General features: G+C 42.8%; 1 protein-coding gene across 3 annotated transcripts in view; it reads left to right on the top strand.

The window, feature by feature from the left end:
• tln1 (talin 1) overlaps positions 1-17,306 on the top strand; it is a 111,978-nt gene that overhangs the window by 19,358 nt on the left and 75,314 nt on the right. For all 3 annotated transcript variants that reach the window (XM_049738432.2, XM_049738431.2, XM_049738434.2), the window contains 9 exons: positions 1-12; positions 94-246; positions 422-564; positions 1,655-1,782; positions 6,125-6,185; positions 7,738-7,842; positions 7,923-8,078; positions 8,923-9,024; positions 11,446-11,522. The exon at positions 1-12 is cut by the window's left edge and continues 118 nt beyond it. In XM_049738432.2, coding sequence (XP_049594389.1) covers positions 1-12; positions 94-246; positions 422-564; positions 1,655-1,782; positions 6,125-6,185; positions 7,738-7,842; positions 7,923-8,078; positions 8,923-9,024; positions 11,446-11,522 — 937 coding nt within the window. The remainder of the gene's footprint in view (positions 13-93; positions 247-421; positions 565-1,654; positions 1,783-6,124; positions 6,186-7,737; positions 7,843-7,922; positions 8,079-8,922; positions 9,025-11,445; positions 11,523-17,306) is intronic.

Raw genomic sequence — 17,306 nt, 5'->3', positions numbered from 1 at the left:
GTGCCAGAATAGGTCAAATATTTTGCACAATTCACTCTTGAGAACCGCTTTGAGTCCTGAAAAATCTTACAGAGCTGGAATTTGTCATTTTAGGCATTACAAACTATGACGAGTACTCACTGGTGCGAGACGTTGGTGAAGAGAAGAAGGAGGAGAACACAGGCACGCTTAAAAAAGACAAAACACTGCTCCGAGATGACAAGAAGATGGAGAAGTTAAAGCAGAAGCTCCATACAGATGATGAATGTATGATGTTGATTTGCTTTCAACATCTAATTAATCTTGACGTTATGAATGAGTTTGACAACATATAATAATGTTAAATGTGATGCATACATGCATTTAATTTCCTAACATTTTAAACTGTTTGTATTGTGCTAATGTTGAAATGGGTAGGTTAGACTGAAGTTGTGTTCCACAGTAAACTGGTTGGACCATGGGCGAACTTTGAGAGAACAAGGTGTTGAGGAGACAGAAATGTTGTTGCTGAGGAGGAAGTTCTTCTATTCAGATCAGAATGTTGACTCCAGAGACCCCGTACAACTCAACCTTCTCTATGTACAGGTACACAAATCACACGCTTTCCTTTAATCTCGATTGAAATGTTGCTATGCAAAAGATCTTGCTCACTATTTTAACAAATGTTGCAATCAATAGCTTGCTACTTGCTACTACTAGGTAGAGCCAAGTTTGTATTTGGGCTCAAAATCCCAATTCACCATTTGTGTTGACAGCAACGAATGGCTCCAAATGTACCCATTGCAGTTTTCCTAACAAAACATATAATCCAGCAGATAAAAAATCTAATTCAATGTTAAAGTGAAATGGCAAGCACTGTCTATAGCACTATCGTTACCATGCGGTATCCCAAAGTCCCTTTTAAAGCCTGGAATCTACGTATGTAAAAAGTTTCTGAACCAGAGAATGAGGAATTAGACACGGAGCCGCCAGTATATTCTTATCCTTCTTACTCTGGAAAATCTATATTTTTTTATACTTTAAAATTACTTACCTAAACTAGGCTATTGTTTGCGCATGGTGGCCAAAGGTGGAATTCAGGGCCATTTTTGCTATTATTGGTGTTCTTTATAAAAGAAAAAAAAAATATTGTTTTCATGGACCAACTGCATCCTAAAGCTAAGCTAACTAGAGGGACGCTCTCACCTGGGCTGATGTGGCTAATGCCCTTGGTTGCCATGTGTGACAGAGTGAGTGTTGCAAGACAATGGTGTTGATACTGCCTAAGAGGGACTATATTCATTGACTTTATTTATTATTTTAGCTGGCTAACATTTCCTATACATGTGCATACACCTCCACCCACAACGCATGTGCACTTTCCACATACCTGTGCCTCATGAATTCAAGGTACAACACATGCAGCAATGTTATCAGATTTGGTCTTATCCAAGTCCTACAATTATGATTTGTTGCTTTTTCACATTCAATTCGAATCCCCACTAATTCATGCACAGCCCTAAAGTCTACAACGAGTCGATGAAGGATTAATTTATGGTTATATTGCGGCTTCATGCTTGGTTAATAATGCAATTATTACAAGGGACAAGATTGCATACAAAGCTCAAGTGGTATATCCATTTACTTGATGTTGACTAAAAGGTTAACCAAGTGTGTACATTTGTGTTGTAAACAGGCCCGCGATGACATTCTAAATGGGTCTCATCCAGTCTCCTTTGACAAAGCCTGTGAGTTTGCCGGTTATCAATGTCAGATCCAGTTTGGTGACCACAACGAGTCTAAACACAAACCTGGATTCTTAGAGTGAGTGTTATCGCATATTGAACTTGGTTTGGATCAGGGGTGCCCAAACATTTTCAGCTCGCGAGCTACTTTTGAAATGACCAAGTCACAAAGATCTACCCACTAAAATATATATATATATAATATATAATTATATATATATATACATATATATATATATATATATATATATATATATATATATATATATATATATATATATATATATATATATATATATATATATATATATATATGTGTGTGTGTATATATATATATATATATATGTATGTATGTATGTATGTATGTATATATATGTATGTATACATATATGTATGTATATATATGTATGTATATATATCTATCTATATATATGTATGTATATATATCTATATGTATATATATATATGTATATATAAAAAAAAAAAAAAAAATTTTCCTCACCCCCCGTGGGTGGCCTCTTTTTCCCTTCAAGCTCGGGTCCTCTACCAGAGGCCTGGGAGCTTGAGGGTTCTACGCAGTATCTTTGCTGTTCCTAGTACTGCACTTTTCTGGACTGAGATGTCAGATGTTTTTCCTGGGATCTGTTTCAGCCACTCCTCCAGTTTGGGGGTTACTGCCCCTAGTGCTCCAATGACCACAGGTACCACTGAAGTCTTAACTCTCCAGGTCTTCTCCAGCTCTTCTCTGAGCCCTTGATATTTCTCAAGTTTCTCATGTTCCTTTTTCCTAATGTTACCATCATTTGGGATGGCTATGTCAACCACAACGGCTTTCCTCTGCTCTTTGTCCACCACCACAATGTCCGGTTGGTTCGCCATTACCATTCTGTCTGTCTGGATCTGGAAGTCCCAGAGGATCTTGGCTTGGTCATTCTCTACCACCTTTGGAGGTGTTTCCCACTTGGATCTTGGGACTTCCAGTCCATACTCTGCACAGATGTTCCTGTACACTATTCCAGCTACTTGGTTATGGCGCTCCATGTATGCTTTACCTGCCAGCATCTTACACCCTGCAGTTATGTGCTGGATTGTCTCAGGACCTTCTTTGCACAATCTACACCTGGGGTCTTGTCTGGTGTGGTAGATTTGGGCCTCTATTGCTCTGGTGCTCAAGGCCTGTTCTTGTGCAGCCAGGATCAGTGCCTCTGTGCTGTCCTTCAGACCAGCTCTTTCTAGCCATTTGGTAGGATTTCTGGATATCAGCTACTTCAGCTATGTTTCGGTGGTACATCCCATGTAGGGGCTTGTCCTCCCATGATGGTCCCTCCAGCACCTCATCTTCCTTTGATGCCCATTGTCTGAGACATTCACTGAGCACGTCATCCGTTGGGGCCTTATCCCTGATGTACTTATGGATCTTGGATGTTTCATCTTGGATCGTGGCTCTCACGCTCGCTAGTCCTCGGCCTCCTTCTTTACGGCTAGTGTACAGTCTCAGGGTGCTGGACTTGGGATGGAACCCTCCATGCATGGTTAGGAGCTTCCGTGTCTTGATATCTGTGGTCTGTATATCTTCCTTTGGCCACCGTATGATTCCTGCAGGGTACCTGATTACTGGTAGGGCGTAGCTGTTAATGGCTAGGGACTTGTTCTTGCCATTGAGCTGACTTCTTAGGACTTGCCTTACTCGATGGAGGCATTTGGCTGTGGCTGCTTTCCTTGTTTCCTCGTCAAGGTTGCCATTTGCCTGTGGAATTCCAAGGTATTTGTAGTTGTCCTCAATGTCTGCTATTGTTCCTTCTGGGAGTGAGACCCCCTCTGTGTGGATTACCTTTCCTCTTTTAGTCACCATGCGGCCACATTTCTCAAGTCCGAATGACATTCCGATGTCAGAGCTGTAGATCCTGGTAGTGTGGATCAGGGAGTCAATGTCCCGCTCGTTCTTAGCGTACAGCTTTATGTCATCCATGTAGAGGAGGTGGCTGATGGTGGCCCCATTCCTGAGTTGGTATCCATAGCCCGTCTTGTTGATTATTTGGCTGAGGGGGTTCAGTCCTATACAGAACAGCATTGGGGACAGAGCGTCTCCTTGGTATATACCACATTTGATGGTCATGTGTGCAAGTGGCTTGCCATTGGCTTCAAGTGTGGTTTTCCACTGTTTCATCGAGTTGGCGATGAAGGTTCTCAGAGTCCCATTGATGTTGTACAGCCTCAAGCATTCAGTGATCCAAGTATGTGGCATTGAGTCATATGCTTTCTTGTAATCAATCCAGGCAGTGCTCAGGTTGGTACGTCTAGTTCTGCAGTCTTGGGTGACTGTTCTATCCACCAGGAGTTGATGTTTTGCTCCTCTGGTATTTTTACCAATCCCTTTCTGAGCAGTGCTCATGTATTGATCCATGTGCCTGCTGATCTTATCTGATAGTATGCCCGACATCAGCTTCCATGTTGTGGAGAGGCAGGTGATTGGCCGGTAGTTGGATGGGACTGTACCCTTGGATGGATCCTTCTGGATCAGGATCGTACGCCCTTGGGTTAGCCATTCAGGGTGAGTCCCATCCCTTAGCAGCTGGTTCATTTGTGCTGCCAGGCGCTCATGGAGAGTTGTAAGTTTCTTGAGCCAGTAGCTGTGGATCATGTCAGGGCCTGGTGCTGTCCAGTTTTTCATTCCTGAGACTCTTCTCTGGATGTCTGCCACTGTGATGGTTACTGGGTTCTGTTCAGGGAGCTTGCTGTGGTCCTTTCTCAGAGCCACCAGCCACTGTGCATCCTTCTTATGTGATGCCTCCCGCTCCCATATATCCTTCCAGTACTGTTCAGTTTCCAGCCTTGGTGGGTCTGCTCTGCTATTATTCCCCTGCCACTGAGCGTACACTTTCGCTGGTTGTGTTGTGAACAACCTGTTTATTCGTCTGGCTTCATTCTCTCTTGTGTACCTCTTTAGGCGGCTGGCCAAGGCTTGGAGTCTTTGTTTGGCAGTTTCGAGTGCTTCAGGTATGGGCATATGGCTGTATTTCTTGGGAACTTGCTTTTTCATTGCACCTTTCTGGGCCTCTGTCATTTGGCTCACTTCTCTCCGTGCTATCTTGATTTTTGGCCTCCAGCCTTCTCTTCCATGGTGGGCACTGTTGTGGTCGCATATGGTCATTCTTCTTGTAGCCAAGCATTTCTAGGATCACTGCTGCTGAGGTGTATATCAGCTCATTGGTTTCAGTGATGGTAGCCGTAGGAATTGTTGTCAATGCTGCATTCACATCTTCTAGGAGACTTTCTGAGGGTACTTCACTTAGCCTCTGCAGTGTGCATCTAGGTTCCCGAGCATTCATTCTCACCGTGATCTTGTTCTTCAGGTCAGTTGCTGCCTCGTTCAGCTTGATTGTGCTTATTGGGGTTTCGTACCCAACCTCTGGGCTTTTACATGGATTTAACTCGTCTCTGACCTGGTGCTCTGGTTGGCCTTCGCTATGGCATTTGTGTTGTATCTCATCAATCTCGAGGTGTGATAGCAGGTGCCGTTTATGGATATTGGAACATTGAGCTACTAGTTGCTTGGCCGATAGTGTTGACTGTGGGTATTGAAGTTGCCATTGTTCCCGCATTCTCCGCATGTAACCCCTCTCGCTCGGGTTGCTGAAGTAGTAGCATTCCAACAGATCCTTATTCTCGCATCTCGCCCATTTGTGTCTTGTTCCAGTAGCCCATTTTTCATCAGGGTGCTCTGGTTCCCCAGCACCTGACGCAGACCTTGTTTGTCCGGGCGACGTCTGAGCCGGCATGTCTTTCGTTTCTTGTACTCTCATTATCTCTGAGGTAGGCGGTATCGTTAAGGGTCTTGCCTAAGGACCCACACTGACTGCTGGTAAGGTAATCGCTCATTGCTCATATTGTGCCCCTATATATGTGTATATATATATATATATATATATATATATATATATATATATATATATGTGTGTGTGTGTGTGTGTGTGTGTGTGTGTGTGTGTGTGTGTGTGTGTGTGTGTGTGTGTGTGTGTGTGTGTGTGTGTGTGTGTGTGTGTGTGTGTGCGTGCGTGCGTGCGTGCGTGCGTGCGTGTGTGTGTGTGTGTGTGTGTCATCGGGGAAAAAAAGTGATACTTTTTAAAAAAAAAAATATTTTTACTATGTCCAGCTGCCCTTTTTATACCCTTTCTTGAGTTTAAGAGAAAAAACTGGGTTCTGACAATTGGAGGGAACTCGCGAGCTAGCGTGTTAGTGTTGTGTTGTTAGCGCCGTTGTTTGCGCACGCGTCAATTGCGAAAAAAACCCAAAAACATTTTAATGTCACGCGATCGACCAGTAGTGGCCAGGCGATCGACCGGTCGATCGCGATCGACGTATTGGGCACCCCTGGTTTAGATAGACGCTGTCTAATTCATGTTGCTCTTTATACATCACAGTTTAAAAGAGTTTCTTCCCAAAGAGTACATCAAACACAAAGGAGAGAAAAAGATCTTCCAGGTAAGAAAGACTACAATATTCACCAGATTTGTCAACAAACCAGAAATCTATTCAAATAAATTGCACTCACACCTTGTATAGCCTCACTTTTCTATTACGAAGGCATATATAGTATCACACTGAAAAATGATATACAGTAATCCCTCGTTTACCGCAGATGATTGGTTCCAAAACCACCCAGCGATAAGTGAAATCTGCGAAGTAGGGTCACCCTCTCATCTGTACATTTTTTGTGTCAATAAATGTATATGAAACCATTTAAGTGCATATGTTATTATTAGAACATTAAATAATAGTTTCAAACATGTAAATAATACATTAATAGTATAAATAGCATACAGAAAATATTGTATAAATATTGAAAATATAAATATTATACGTGTGTGTGTGTAACATGTATGTAGATGTGACGTTCTGTTGTTAACCTTGGTTAAACAGGGACCTCTAGTGGTCACAAGTTACCATAGCAGCGCTATGCACATTTTGTAGATATAGCTGTAGCTAAAGTGTACATACTGTAAATATGATTTTAGGACTCTTTTATTATTATAACAACTTTTTATGACAAGGTAAATACTGTAAATATGTTTTCAGAAGTCTTTTATTATAACAACTTATTTTATAACAAAGTACAACACTGCAAATATGTTTTTAGAACTCTTATTAAAATCTTTTTTTGGTTGGAAAAAATCCGCGATGCAGTGAAGCCGCGATAAATGAACCGCGAAGTAGTGAGGGATCACTGTAGTATTTTATTTTTATATGAAATCATTATTGTGGAAACAAATTATCCATCCATCCATTTTCTGAACCGCTTAGTCCCCACGGGGGTCGCGGGCGTGCTGGAGCCTATCCCAGCCGTCATCGGGCAGTAGGCGGGGGACACCCTGAACTGGTTGCCAGCCAATCGCAGGGCACACAGAGACAGACAACCAATCTCACTCACACTCACACCTAGGGACAATTTGGAGTCTTCAATCGGCCTACCAAGCATGTTTTTGGAATGTGGGAGGAAACCGGAGTGCCCGGAGAAAACCCACGCGGGCCCGGGGAGAACATGCAAACTCCACACAGGGAGGGCCGGAGGTGGAATCGAACCCGCACCCTCCTAACTATGAGGCGGACATGCTACCCAGTGCGCCACCGAGCCGCCCGGAAACAAATTATTTTAACATTAAAATTTTGTATTTGTATGAGATTTTTAAGAATTTAAGATTTGTATGTTTGTATTTGTATGAGAGTAAAATTGTAATATTTTGAGCATAGCCAGATAGATTAGATGAGTTAAGGTAAATGTTGAGGATTTTGTCAAATTAACCTTGTGTACAAGTTTAGATTTTTTTTTCATTATTTTATTTTTTTTTTCTTCACCAAACGTAGTATGAACTGTTTCATGATGTGGTTGTAAGCATTTTTATCCGAGCACTACATGAGCTGAAATAGCCTTTTACTGGCTTTGCATACGGTAATCATCAACCAGAAGTTTTTTTTAACAAATACATATTTGTAACTAATGCAGCATTATGGTGATTTCGTTCTGTTTTCTACGCAGGAACACAAAAAGTGCCAAAACATGACAGAGATTGAGGCCAAAGTCAACTATGTGAAGCAAGCCAGGTCTCTTGAAACCTATGGAGTGTCGTTTTTTTTGGTCAAGGTAAGAACACTAGTAATTTGACGTTATATCTGAATGGACTGATATTGTTTCTCTATTTATTAATATTAAATATCTTGTAGGAGAAAATGAAAGGCAAGAACAAACTGGTTCCACGTCTTTTGGGCATCACCAAAGAGTTTGTGATGAGGGTGGATGAGAAAACAAAGGAGGTGATTCAGAAATGGAACTTGACCAATATCAAACGTTGGGCTGCTTCACCTAAGAGTTTCACTCTGGTGAGTTCTTTAAAAAGAGAGACATTACCCTGAAGCAGGCAATCCACCCAATTAGTCAGTGTTCTTCATTAATGGATCGTCAATGGCAACGGGAAATCAAAATGATGACTTTAATGTTTTTTAGCAGTTTCTGTTTTGTAGTTTATTTGAACACAAATAAATGTCCCAATGTGACATTCAGCTTAACATATTCAACTCATCACCATTTGAAATTCGCAACATTCACCTCATTCAATTCATCTTGGGTACACTTTTCTACATGCCAAATTCGGAAATCCCACAAAAAAATCTTAATGACAAAAAATAGTTTCACATCATTGTTCCCATTCGAATTTGAAAACATTTAGCACATTTAATTCATCTTGCTGATGACTTTCCACAAGCCAAAAATAGTTACACAAAAAATTCACAATCATTCTGATTTATTTCATTTTAATTATCATTCCTATCATTCATTATTTCATATCAGTTAACGTCATTCCACATCCATCCATATTTTTCCATTCAGCATTTCAAAATTCACCTTTCTCCAGAAATGACAACTGTCTAGTGCTAAATATTAAGACATAATACAACTATAAAGGCCCTATGATGCCACAGAGGTAGGTATTTTAGGAATATTGAAACTAAAAATGGAAAACAACCACATATAGCTCTTAAGCACTAAAATTGAGATTGCCAAAACGTACAAAGTTTTGATACCTGCTTGACAGTGCGAAAAAAAACCCAGACATCTGTCAGTTGTGAAATGGCAAATAGAATTGTTATTGTTAACCACTCCAATGTGAGAGAGCACACTATGCCATTATTTTGAAAGGAATGATACTATTTGATCTACTTTCAGGACTTTGGAGACTATCAGGATGGTTACTACTCAGTGCAGACCACCGAGGGAGAGCAAATTGCACAGCTTATTGCTGGTTACATTGACATCATCCTTAAGAAGGTAACAGACAGCAAATTTGCATATCCACTTAATTTTCCATCCCTATTTGGCAATGTCATGTCTTTTAAACATTTTTTATTTATAGCTGCTTTTTCACTTGAGATTTGAGCTGTGGTGTGGGTGAGGTGAGGTGTTTTGACTGCTGGTGGGTGGGAGGGATTTATTGTCGCTCACATTTTGTGAAGCATTTCTTTTTGAAATTGGAAAGAGCGTATTGATCAATTGATTGAGTGCAGTTGTTTAATTTGAATGTTAACATTATATCGGTCTTATTGAAATATCCATCCATCCATCCATTTTCTGAACCGCTTAGTCCCCACGGGGGTCGCGGGCGTGCTGGAGCCTATCCCAGCCGTCATCGGGCAGTAGGCGGGGGACACCCTGAACCGGTTGCCAGCCAATCGCAGGGCACACAGAGACAGACAACCATTCGCACCCACGCTCACACCTAGGGACAATTTGGAGTCTTCAATCGGCCTACCAAGCATATTTTTGGAATGTGGGAGGAAACCGGAGTGCCCGGAGAAAACCCACGCGGGCCCGGGGAGAACATGCAAACTCCACACAGGGAGGGCCGGAGGTGGAATCGAACCCGCACCCTCCTAACTGTGATGCGGACGTGCTATCCAGTGCCCCACCGAGCCGCCTCTTATTGAAATATTTTAACATTAATATTAGCAATAATGGTGGGAAAGCATTTGTATGTGCCTGAATGTGAAAAGTGTTGTAAGAAATGAATTGTGACGCTGCAAGGCAAATATCTGCATGATACATTGTAAGAACAGATGGGAGTATACCGTAATTTCCGGACTATAAGCCGCGACTTTTTTCCAAAATTTTGAACCCTGCGGCTTATAGTCAGGTGCGGCTTATATACGGGTTTTTTTTTTCGTGATTTTTGTGATGACTTGATCACTTTTATACACTCGCAAAAAGGCTGTGGACCACTGTTGTGCGGTATCTTGAAGAACAAAACGACAACAAAAATACTATTTTGAAACACTACTATGGCTGCTGCTTATTCTGGCAGTGTTGCTTGTGACTATTATGAGCTTTAGGAATACACGCTAGGTGACCTGTGTCAAAGGGCTCTAAACCCTTTTTCATACTATGTGACTCAGAGATTACACAAAGCAGTGGCGCTGTTTAGACCATCTGCATTGTATTAAAACCCAATCAATCAGCATTTAAATTCAATTCTTCTGGCATTGTGCTCACCAAAAACAAGTTGTAATGAATGTGAACTTTTAATGCATTTTATTCAGAAGGTTACTTTGAAGCCTGAGGCTTAAATGGCGGCGCGGCATATTTATGGATTTTTACGGCTTTCTGTGTACGGTCTTTCTTTGTAAAAAACTCATGTGCACGTGCGGCTTATAGTCCGGTGCGGCTTATGTAAGAAAAAAACTAAAATATCCCTGAATTTTAGCTGGTGCGGCTTATAGTCCAGTGCGGCTTATAGTCCGGAAATTACGGTACACTACTCAAGTATGAACATGCACTACTCAAGTTAAAGTATTTGGCTTGCCAGATTTCAGGATGAACCTAAGATGTACTCTGACCTTTTCAAGCTAATTGAATTTGACCTTATCTGAATTGTTCAATGCACATGTCAGTTACGTACCTTCAAAACCTGGACCGCAAAACAGATTTAAAGCAATAGACAATAGAAACAGAATTTAATGACAAAAGGGAGCATGGCCCACATGAAATATAGGGACAATGAAAATGAAGTGCAACGTTGGTAAAAAAAAAAAAAAAAAAAATTGCTGATGGAATTATAACTGTTGACTACCACCCTAGAAAAATAGTGACGGATGAGACAATGAAGACAATGCAAGGTAATAGAACAAATCAGAGGCTCGGTAAACACGACAGGTAAAACTAATCAGTACAGAAAACCACACAGTATAATAGGAGGGCAATGAAGAATAAATGTGCAATACTCAACTGCAGCACATACTAAATATCTTGTTGATTCAAACGAGCAGGAAACTCCACTTACCACTGATCACTGCACAGAAAATGAATACCATGTTGTTGATTACTATACTTGTTGTTCCCTAACAAGAAGTTGACCATGAAGATTCACGTAAAGCATTAACTTAATCAATAATTGACAAGCGCATTTTAGGTTCATCCTAAAATTTCACCTGTACGCCAAATAGCCCAAATTTATTGCCAGCAGTGTATTTACGTTCTTTTGCCATTGACATGAACTACATAGGCTGATATTGCAAAACAATAAAAAGGCAAGATTCCAAGGATATTTTTTTTTTTTACCAGGATAAAAACTTTGCACATTGTGTCAATATTCACTTAGTTGTTGCCTGATGTCCAATTTCAGTGTATTGAAAGGAGCACAACTATACAGTTCTATCAATATGGTCAATTGTAACTGCCATTTCTGTCTTTTGACAGAAAAAAAGCAAAGATCACTTTGGGCTGGAGGGAGATGAAGAGTCAACAATGTTGGAGGACTCTGTGTCCCCTAAAAAGTATGTGTGTTACATTTCTCTGTGTCCTTGCTCTCTCTTAAAAAAGAAGTACAACCACCCATACAACAGATTTCTGGGGACTTGAAACTCAAAATAATAACTGGACTAACTGGCTATTATGAGTCTTCACCATAATGCAGTGTTTCCCAACCACTGTGCCGCAGCACACCGGTGTGCCGTGAGAGATGTTCAGCTGTGCCGTGGGAAATCGTCCAATATTAAAGGGCTAGAGACACCGGTATATGTATAAATCGGTTTTAGTTAGCTTATGGGCTTATAAATATAAATTGACGCTCGAAACAACGAAAAGGAAGCTGTTGCTCTGAAAAATATCATTTAAATTTGCCGCACAGACGATTTTGACTGCACCGAGCCGCCAGCCGGAAGTGACGTCTCATGACGTCTCAAGTTGTACGCGTTTAGCTTCAGTGAATGTTAACAAAAAGAGAAGAGGGGCCAGCACGGAGACGTCTGGCCAGGTTTGCGGCCAACCCAGCTCGCCTAGCCGTGCCTTCCATTATCCTGGCGTACGTTCGTTCGCGGGACGGCAAGATGGGTTGAGTTCGCCTGATAGGATCCACGAACCGGACAGTGCGTGCCTGCTGTGTGCTCGTGTTCACAGTGGCCTGGTTGACTGTCATCTTTCCGGACTCTGCTGTGCATCGGGAGCGGCTAGCGTGCTATCACTCTTATTGTTCATCTTCTTCTTTTATTTTTCCTGTGTTGTTTACTTGTATGTGCGTTGTGAACTCTGTCTTATCTTTCCGGACTCTGCTGTGCATCGGTAGCGGCTAGCGTGCTATCACTCTTACTGTTCATCTTCTTCTTTTATTTTTCCTGTGTTGTTTACTTGTATGTGCGTTGTGAACGCTGTCTTGTCACCCTGGGATAGTGAGAAACGTAATTTCGATCTCTTTGTGTGTCTTGACATGCGGAGGAATTGACAATAAAGGAGACTTTGACTTTGAAAAGTATGTCGAAGCGTGACGGGAGGGGCACAATTCAGAAAACGTGCTCAGCTCGTCGAAAAAATGCGATTTAAGAAATAAAATTAAAAATGCGCCTAAAACCTAAACCAAACGCTGCAGATGTTCATTTCGTCATTCGCAGTGGTCAACTCGGCACTCTACTCTTTTTACTATGCTAACCTAACTACAGTGACGGGAGAGGCACAATTCAGAAAACGTGCTCAGCTCGTCGAGAAAATGCGATTTAAGCAATAAATTTAAAAATGCTTATAAAACCTAAACCAAACGTTGCAGGTGGTCATGTCTTCATGTGCCGAGATCAACTCGGCACTCTAAAGCCCCCAAGAGCACTTTTTACTATGCCAACCTAACCAGAGTGACGGGAGGGGCACAATTAAGAAAATGTGCTCAGCTCAGCCCAAGTGAACTGCTAGATTCATCATATTCTGCGTCAAAAGAGGTTTCTGAATCGGATAAAATGATGCTAATATTGCCGCTAGAAACGGAGCTGTCGCTATCATCTGCCATGTTGTTTGGGTTTGTTGACATCCAGATGTAGAACTTGTGACGTCACAGTAATGGCGCCGCCAGTTTGGCTTCGTGCGAGACCCGATCGATAAACTGGCATTTCATTTCAGCTTTATTCTTAGTAATCGGTGTCCATTTTTCAATTTTCCAATGCGGCAAATGTGTTCACGTTATACATTCTATCAAATTCCGTTCTAATTGAAAAAAAAAATTATATAAAAAGAATCGACGAATCGGATAATCTTGAGATTTCATGTTGTGTCGATCTGATTGTATTGCATCGGCACATATTCAGTTTGTGTGTGCTGCTGTGTGCTTTTGCTAACAGTGACGCTATGGCGGCTGTGGTGCGTTTGTGGTCCAATGTGACAAGTGACATAGAGGTTAAGATGGTCTGTGAATAAGTGTTGGATTTGGCCTAGACAATTGGCTTAATAAAATTCTAAATTTCGCCAGAAGATGGTGACAAAAGCTTGACATGAGAGACCTGAAGGAGGGGGCCTGAGTAAAGATAGGTTAGTTAGTTTTTCCAAATTAATAATTCATAATTAATAATAACAATTTCACCAGAGATGCTAATGTTAAATTGACCCAATAATAGATCGGTAGTCACAATTGTTAAGTGATTAGAAGGACTTATTCTGGATTAAACATGGACACACAATTTTGGATGATTTTATATTATTTTGCTTTGACATAGTATATTGAAACTGCTTGAATATTTTAATCTGCTAACTAGAAAAGCCCATGATCACTGTTAAGAGATGAGAATGTGACATGTTAACCACAAGTAGAGAAGCTGAAATACATTTATTATATTTTGTTTGTCATAAGGTATTCTGTGCACGAAAGATGATTAGTTGTTGAATTAATTTGAGAACATGTTATAGGTTGTAATGTTAACAAAGGTTAAACTTGAATTTAGCAATAATGTGTCATTTCAACATGAATATGGCAATGATGTGTCACTTACACATGAATGTACTGAGAGTTGAGTAGGGAGGGAGGGAGTGCGGTTTGATGTCACGCTGACACGAGGCGACGGACATCGCACACTAAATTAAGCGTCGGAAAATTAGGGAGTCGATGAAGCATCTCTGAGAAAGCGTTGCTTCTGTGAGAACAGAGTAGCATCCCTGGGAAAGAGGATGGAGCATCTCTGGGAACACGAGAGCATCCCTGAGAAGATGGTCACCTTCTGGAAGACAAGGCACGTTGCACAAGCAGGTGGCTGCCTCAGTCTATTTTTAGAAATAGTCATGGGAAGAAGACTGAGCCCAAATCTGTATAAAAAGGTGATCCAACAGAGGGCAAGGCTTCTTTTTGTCCGAAGGGACGAGATGCTGTCCTATTGCGCTGAACGTCCTTTATAAAGGTTATATAGGTTTTTCATTCTTACTTAGATTAACCCAGGGTCTGTTGGAAAGAATAATTTGAGCTTTAGATAGAAGAGAAAAGGACAAGCATATAGAGAAAAAGAAGGCCAATTTAGGATGGCGCTTCTCTTCTCCACTTAGATTTTTATAGAGATTTTGGAATTAGCTGACCTGATCATTGACTTGTTCCATCGAATAGCTGTTTATTTTTAAGCTATGTATCCTCTTTTTATACACTTTTTGAGCTTTACAATCCAGAGAACTTCGAGAACAGACAATATTGAGGACTTGAGTTTGGTGAGTGAATTCAATCTTGTTTGTAAGAATAATTAAACTTGTATTGCTTATTCTTTTTCTATAATGAATGCTGATTTTTAATCTTTTAAATTCGATTGACATTGAACTCCTATTTAATCTTTTTCATAATTTTTTTAATATCCTAAATCATTCAATTTCGATTAAGGGATTATTTAAAAGCATTAGGTTTGAGACTAACTGCTGACATTTAATCGTTTAATTTCTAATAACAGTGATTTTCTATTGAGTCTTTTTTCTTTAATTTTTAACATCCTAAAATATTCAATTTCGATTAAGGGATTATTTGTCAGGCTGGGAACAAGGCGGAGGACTCGGATGCAGAGTCGTTTCTTTCTCTGATTTATTCCAGCACACACACTGATCAAAAGTACAACTCAAAACGCCTCTTGCGAGGGAAAACACGTGGCAAAAAGTACAAACAAAAAGCGTCGCACTGGGGCGAGACAAAAAGGCTATGGGGATCACGGTACTAACAAAAGGCGTTGCTCGGTGGCGAGACAAAAAGGCTATGGGGATCAAGGCACTAACAAAAAGCGTCGCTCTGTGGCGAGACAAAAATGACGAGTCTTACTGAGAGCTCGGACGTCAAAGAATCGCTGGTGGTCGGGACGAGGCAAGACACACTGGCACAAGACAAGGGGAAGACACGGACTAAATGCACACAAAAAGGCGGGGACACAGGTGCTGACAATTAGTGTCAACTACACAGGTGCACACAATCGGGATCAGGGAAGACAAGACAACCAAACACCGAGGAAGGAAACACGAACTGAAACGGAAGGGATGACAAAATAAAACAGGAAGTAAACTTACGACACCGACGAGACAGAAAACCGGAAAAATAAACTCGACCGCATGACATAACCCCCCCCCCCCCCCCCAGGGCCGGATCCCAGACGGCCCAGGAGCCTCAGGGTGAGCTGCATAAAAGTCCTCATATAGTCCCGGGTCCAAAATATAACTAGGCGGCACCCATTGCCGCTCCTCCGGCCCATAACCCTCCCAGTCCACAAGGTACTGCCAGCCCCGGCCTCTTCTGCGCACGTTCAATAGTTCTTTCACGGTGTAGGCCGTCCCACCTCCCACAGTCCGCGGAGGCGGGGGCGGCGCAGGATCTGGCACCAATGGACTGTCCACAACCGGCTTGACCTTCCCGACGTGAAAGGTGGGGTGGACTGCAAGGGACCTGGGCAAGCGGAGACGCACCGCGATGGGGAACGGACCCACGAAGCGAGGCGCCAGTTTCCTGGAGTCCCCCCGGTGGGGGAGATCCTTGGCGGACAGCCAGACACGTTGACCTCGCTGGTACACGGGCGCCGGACGTCTCCGCCGGTCAGCCATCCGCTTGACCCGGTCCCCCTGTCGGACCAGCGTGGCCCGTGCCGCCGACCAGACGCGACGACAGCAGCGCACCAAGGCGTGGGCCGAGGTCACCGTCACCTCCGGCTCACTGTCAGGGAAGACTGGGGGCTGGTAGCCATACACACACTTGAATGGGGACATACCTGTAGCCGTGGTGGGCAGGGAGTTGTGGGCATACTCCACCCAGGTGAGGTTCTTGCTCCACGAGGAGGGGTTCTAGGAGACCAGACTTGTCTCCAACTGCTGGTTGATGCGTTCCGTCTGCCCGTTTGCCTCCGGATGATAGCCTGACGTGAGACTCACGGTTGCCCCTATGAGCCTGCAAAACTCCCTCCAAAACCTGGATATGAATTGGGGCCCCCTATCGGAAACAATGTCTTTCGGGAACCCATGAACCCGGAATATGTGGTCCATCATCACTGTCGCCGTTCGTTTAGCGGACGGGAGCTTGGGCAAGGCGATAAAGTGAGCCATCTTTGAGAATCTGTCTACCACCGTGAGTATGGTGGTTCGCCCATGCGAGGCCGGAACCCCGGTGACGAAGTCCATGGATATCTCTGCCCACGGACGCGAAGGAATGGGTAGGGGATGCAGCAACCCCATACGGGCGCCGTGGGAGTTCTTATTCCGGGCGCAGACGGGACAGGCTGCAGCGTATTCTTTGACGTCTGCCCTCATGGAGGGCCACCAGAATCGCTGCTGGATGACAAACAGGGTTCTGCGCATGCCCGGATGACAGGAGAATCTGGAGGTGTGAGCTCAATGGACGACTTGGGATCGTAATTGATCGGGGACAAAAAGTCTGTTCTCCGGGCAACCACTAGGGGGTGGCTTGTTACCATTGGCCCGCTGTACCCGGCCTTCGATTGGCCAGGTCACTGCTCTCACCAGGCAATGAGGAGGCAGAATGGATTCAGGCTTCTTAATTTCTGGATCTGAGTTGTAGACACGGGAGAGGGCGTCAGGCTTGGTGTTTTTGGTTCCCGGTCTGTAAGACAGAGAAAAGTTAAAACGATTGAAAAAAAGTGACCAGCGGGCTTGGCGGGAATTCAATCTCTTAGCTGACTTTATGTATTCTAAATTCTTATGGTCTGTCCAGACCAAAAAAGGCTGCTGTGCTCCCTCCAACCAATGTCTCCATTCTTCCAATGCCAGTTTTACTGCCAACAGTTCGCGATCTCCCACATCGTAATTCTGTTCGGCGGGCGTCAGCCGTCGAGACAGGAACGCGC

This window comes from Syngnathus scovelli, chromosome 13 (genome assembly GCF_024217435.2).
Source record: "Syngnathus scovelli strain Florida chromosome 13, RoL_Ssco_1.2, whole genome shotgun sequence".
In the NCBI taxonomy this organism is placed as follows: domain Eukaryota; kingdom Metazoa; phylum Chordata; class Actinopteri; order Syngnathiformes; family Syngnathidae; genus Syngnathus; species Syngnathus scovelli.
The sequence above is the reverse complement of the archived record's forward strand: the minus strand, read 5'-3'. Positions and strand labels throughout refer to the sequence as shown.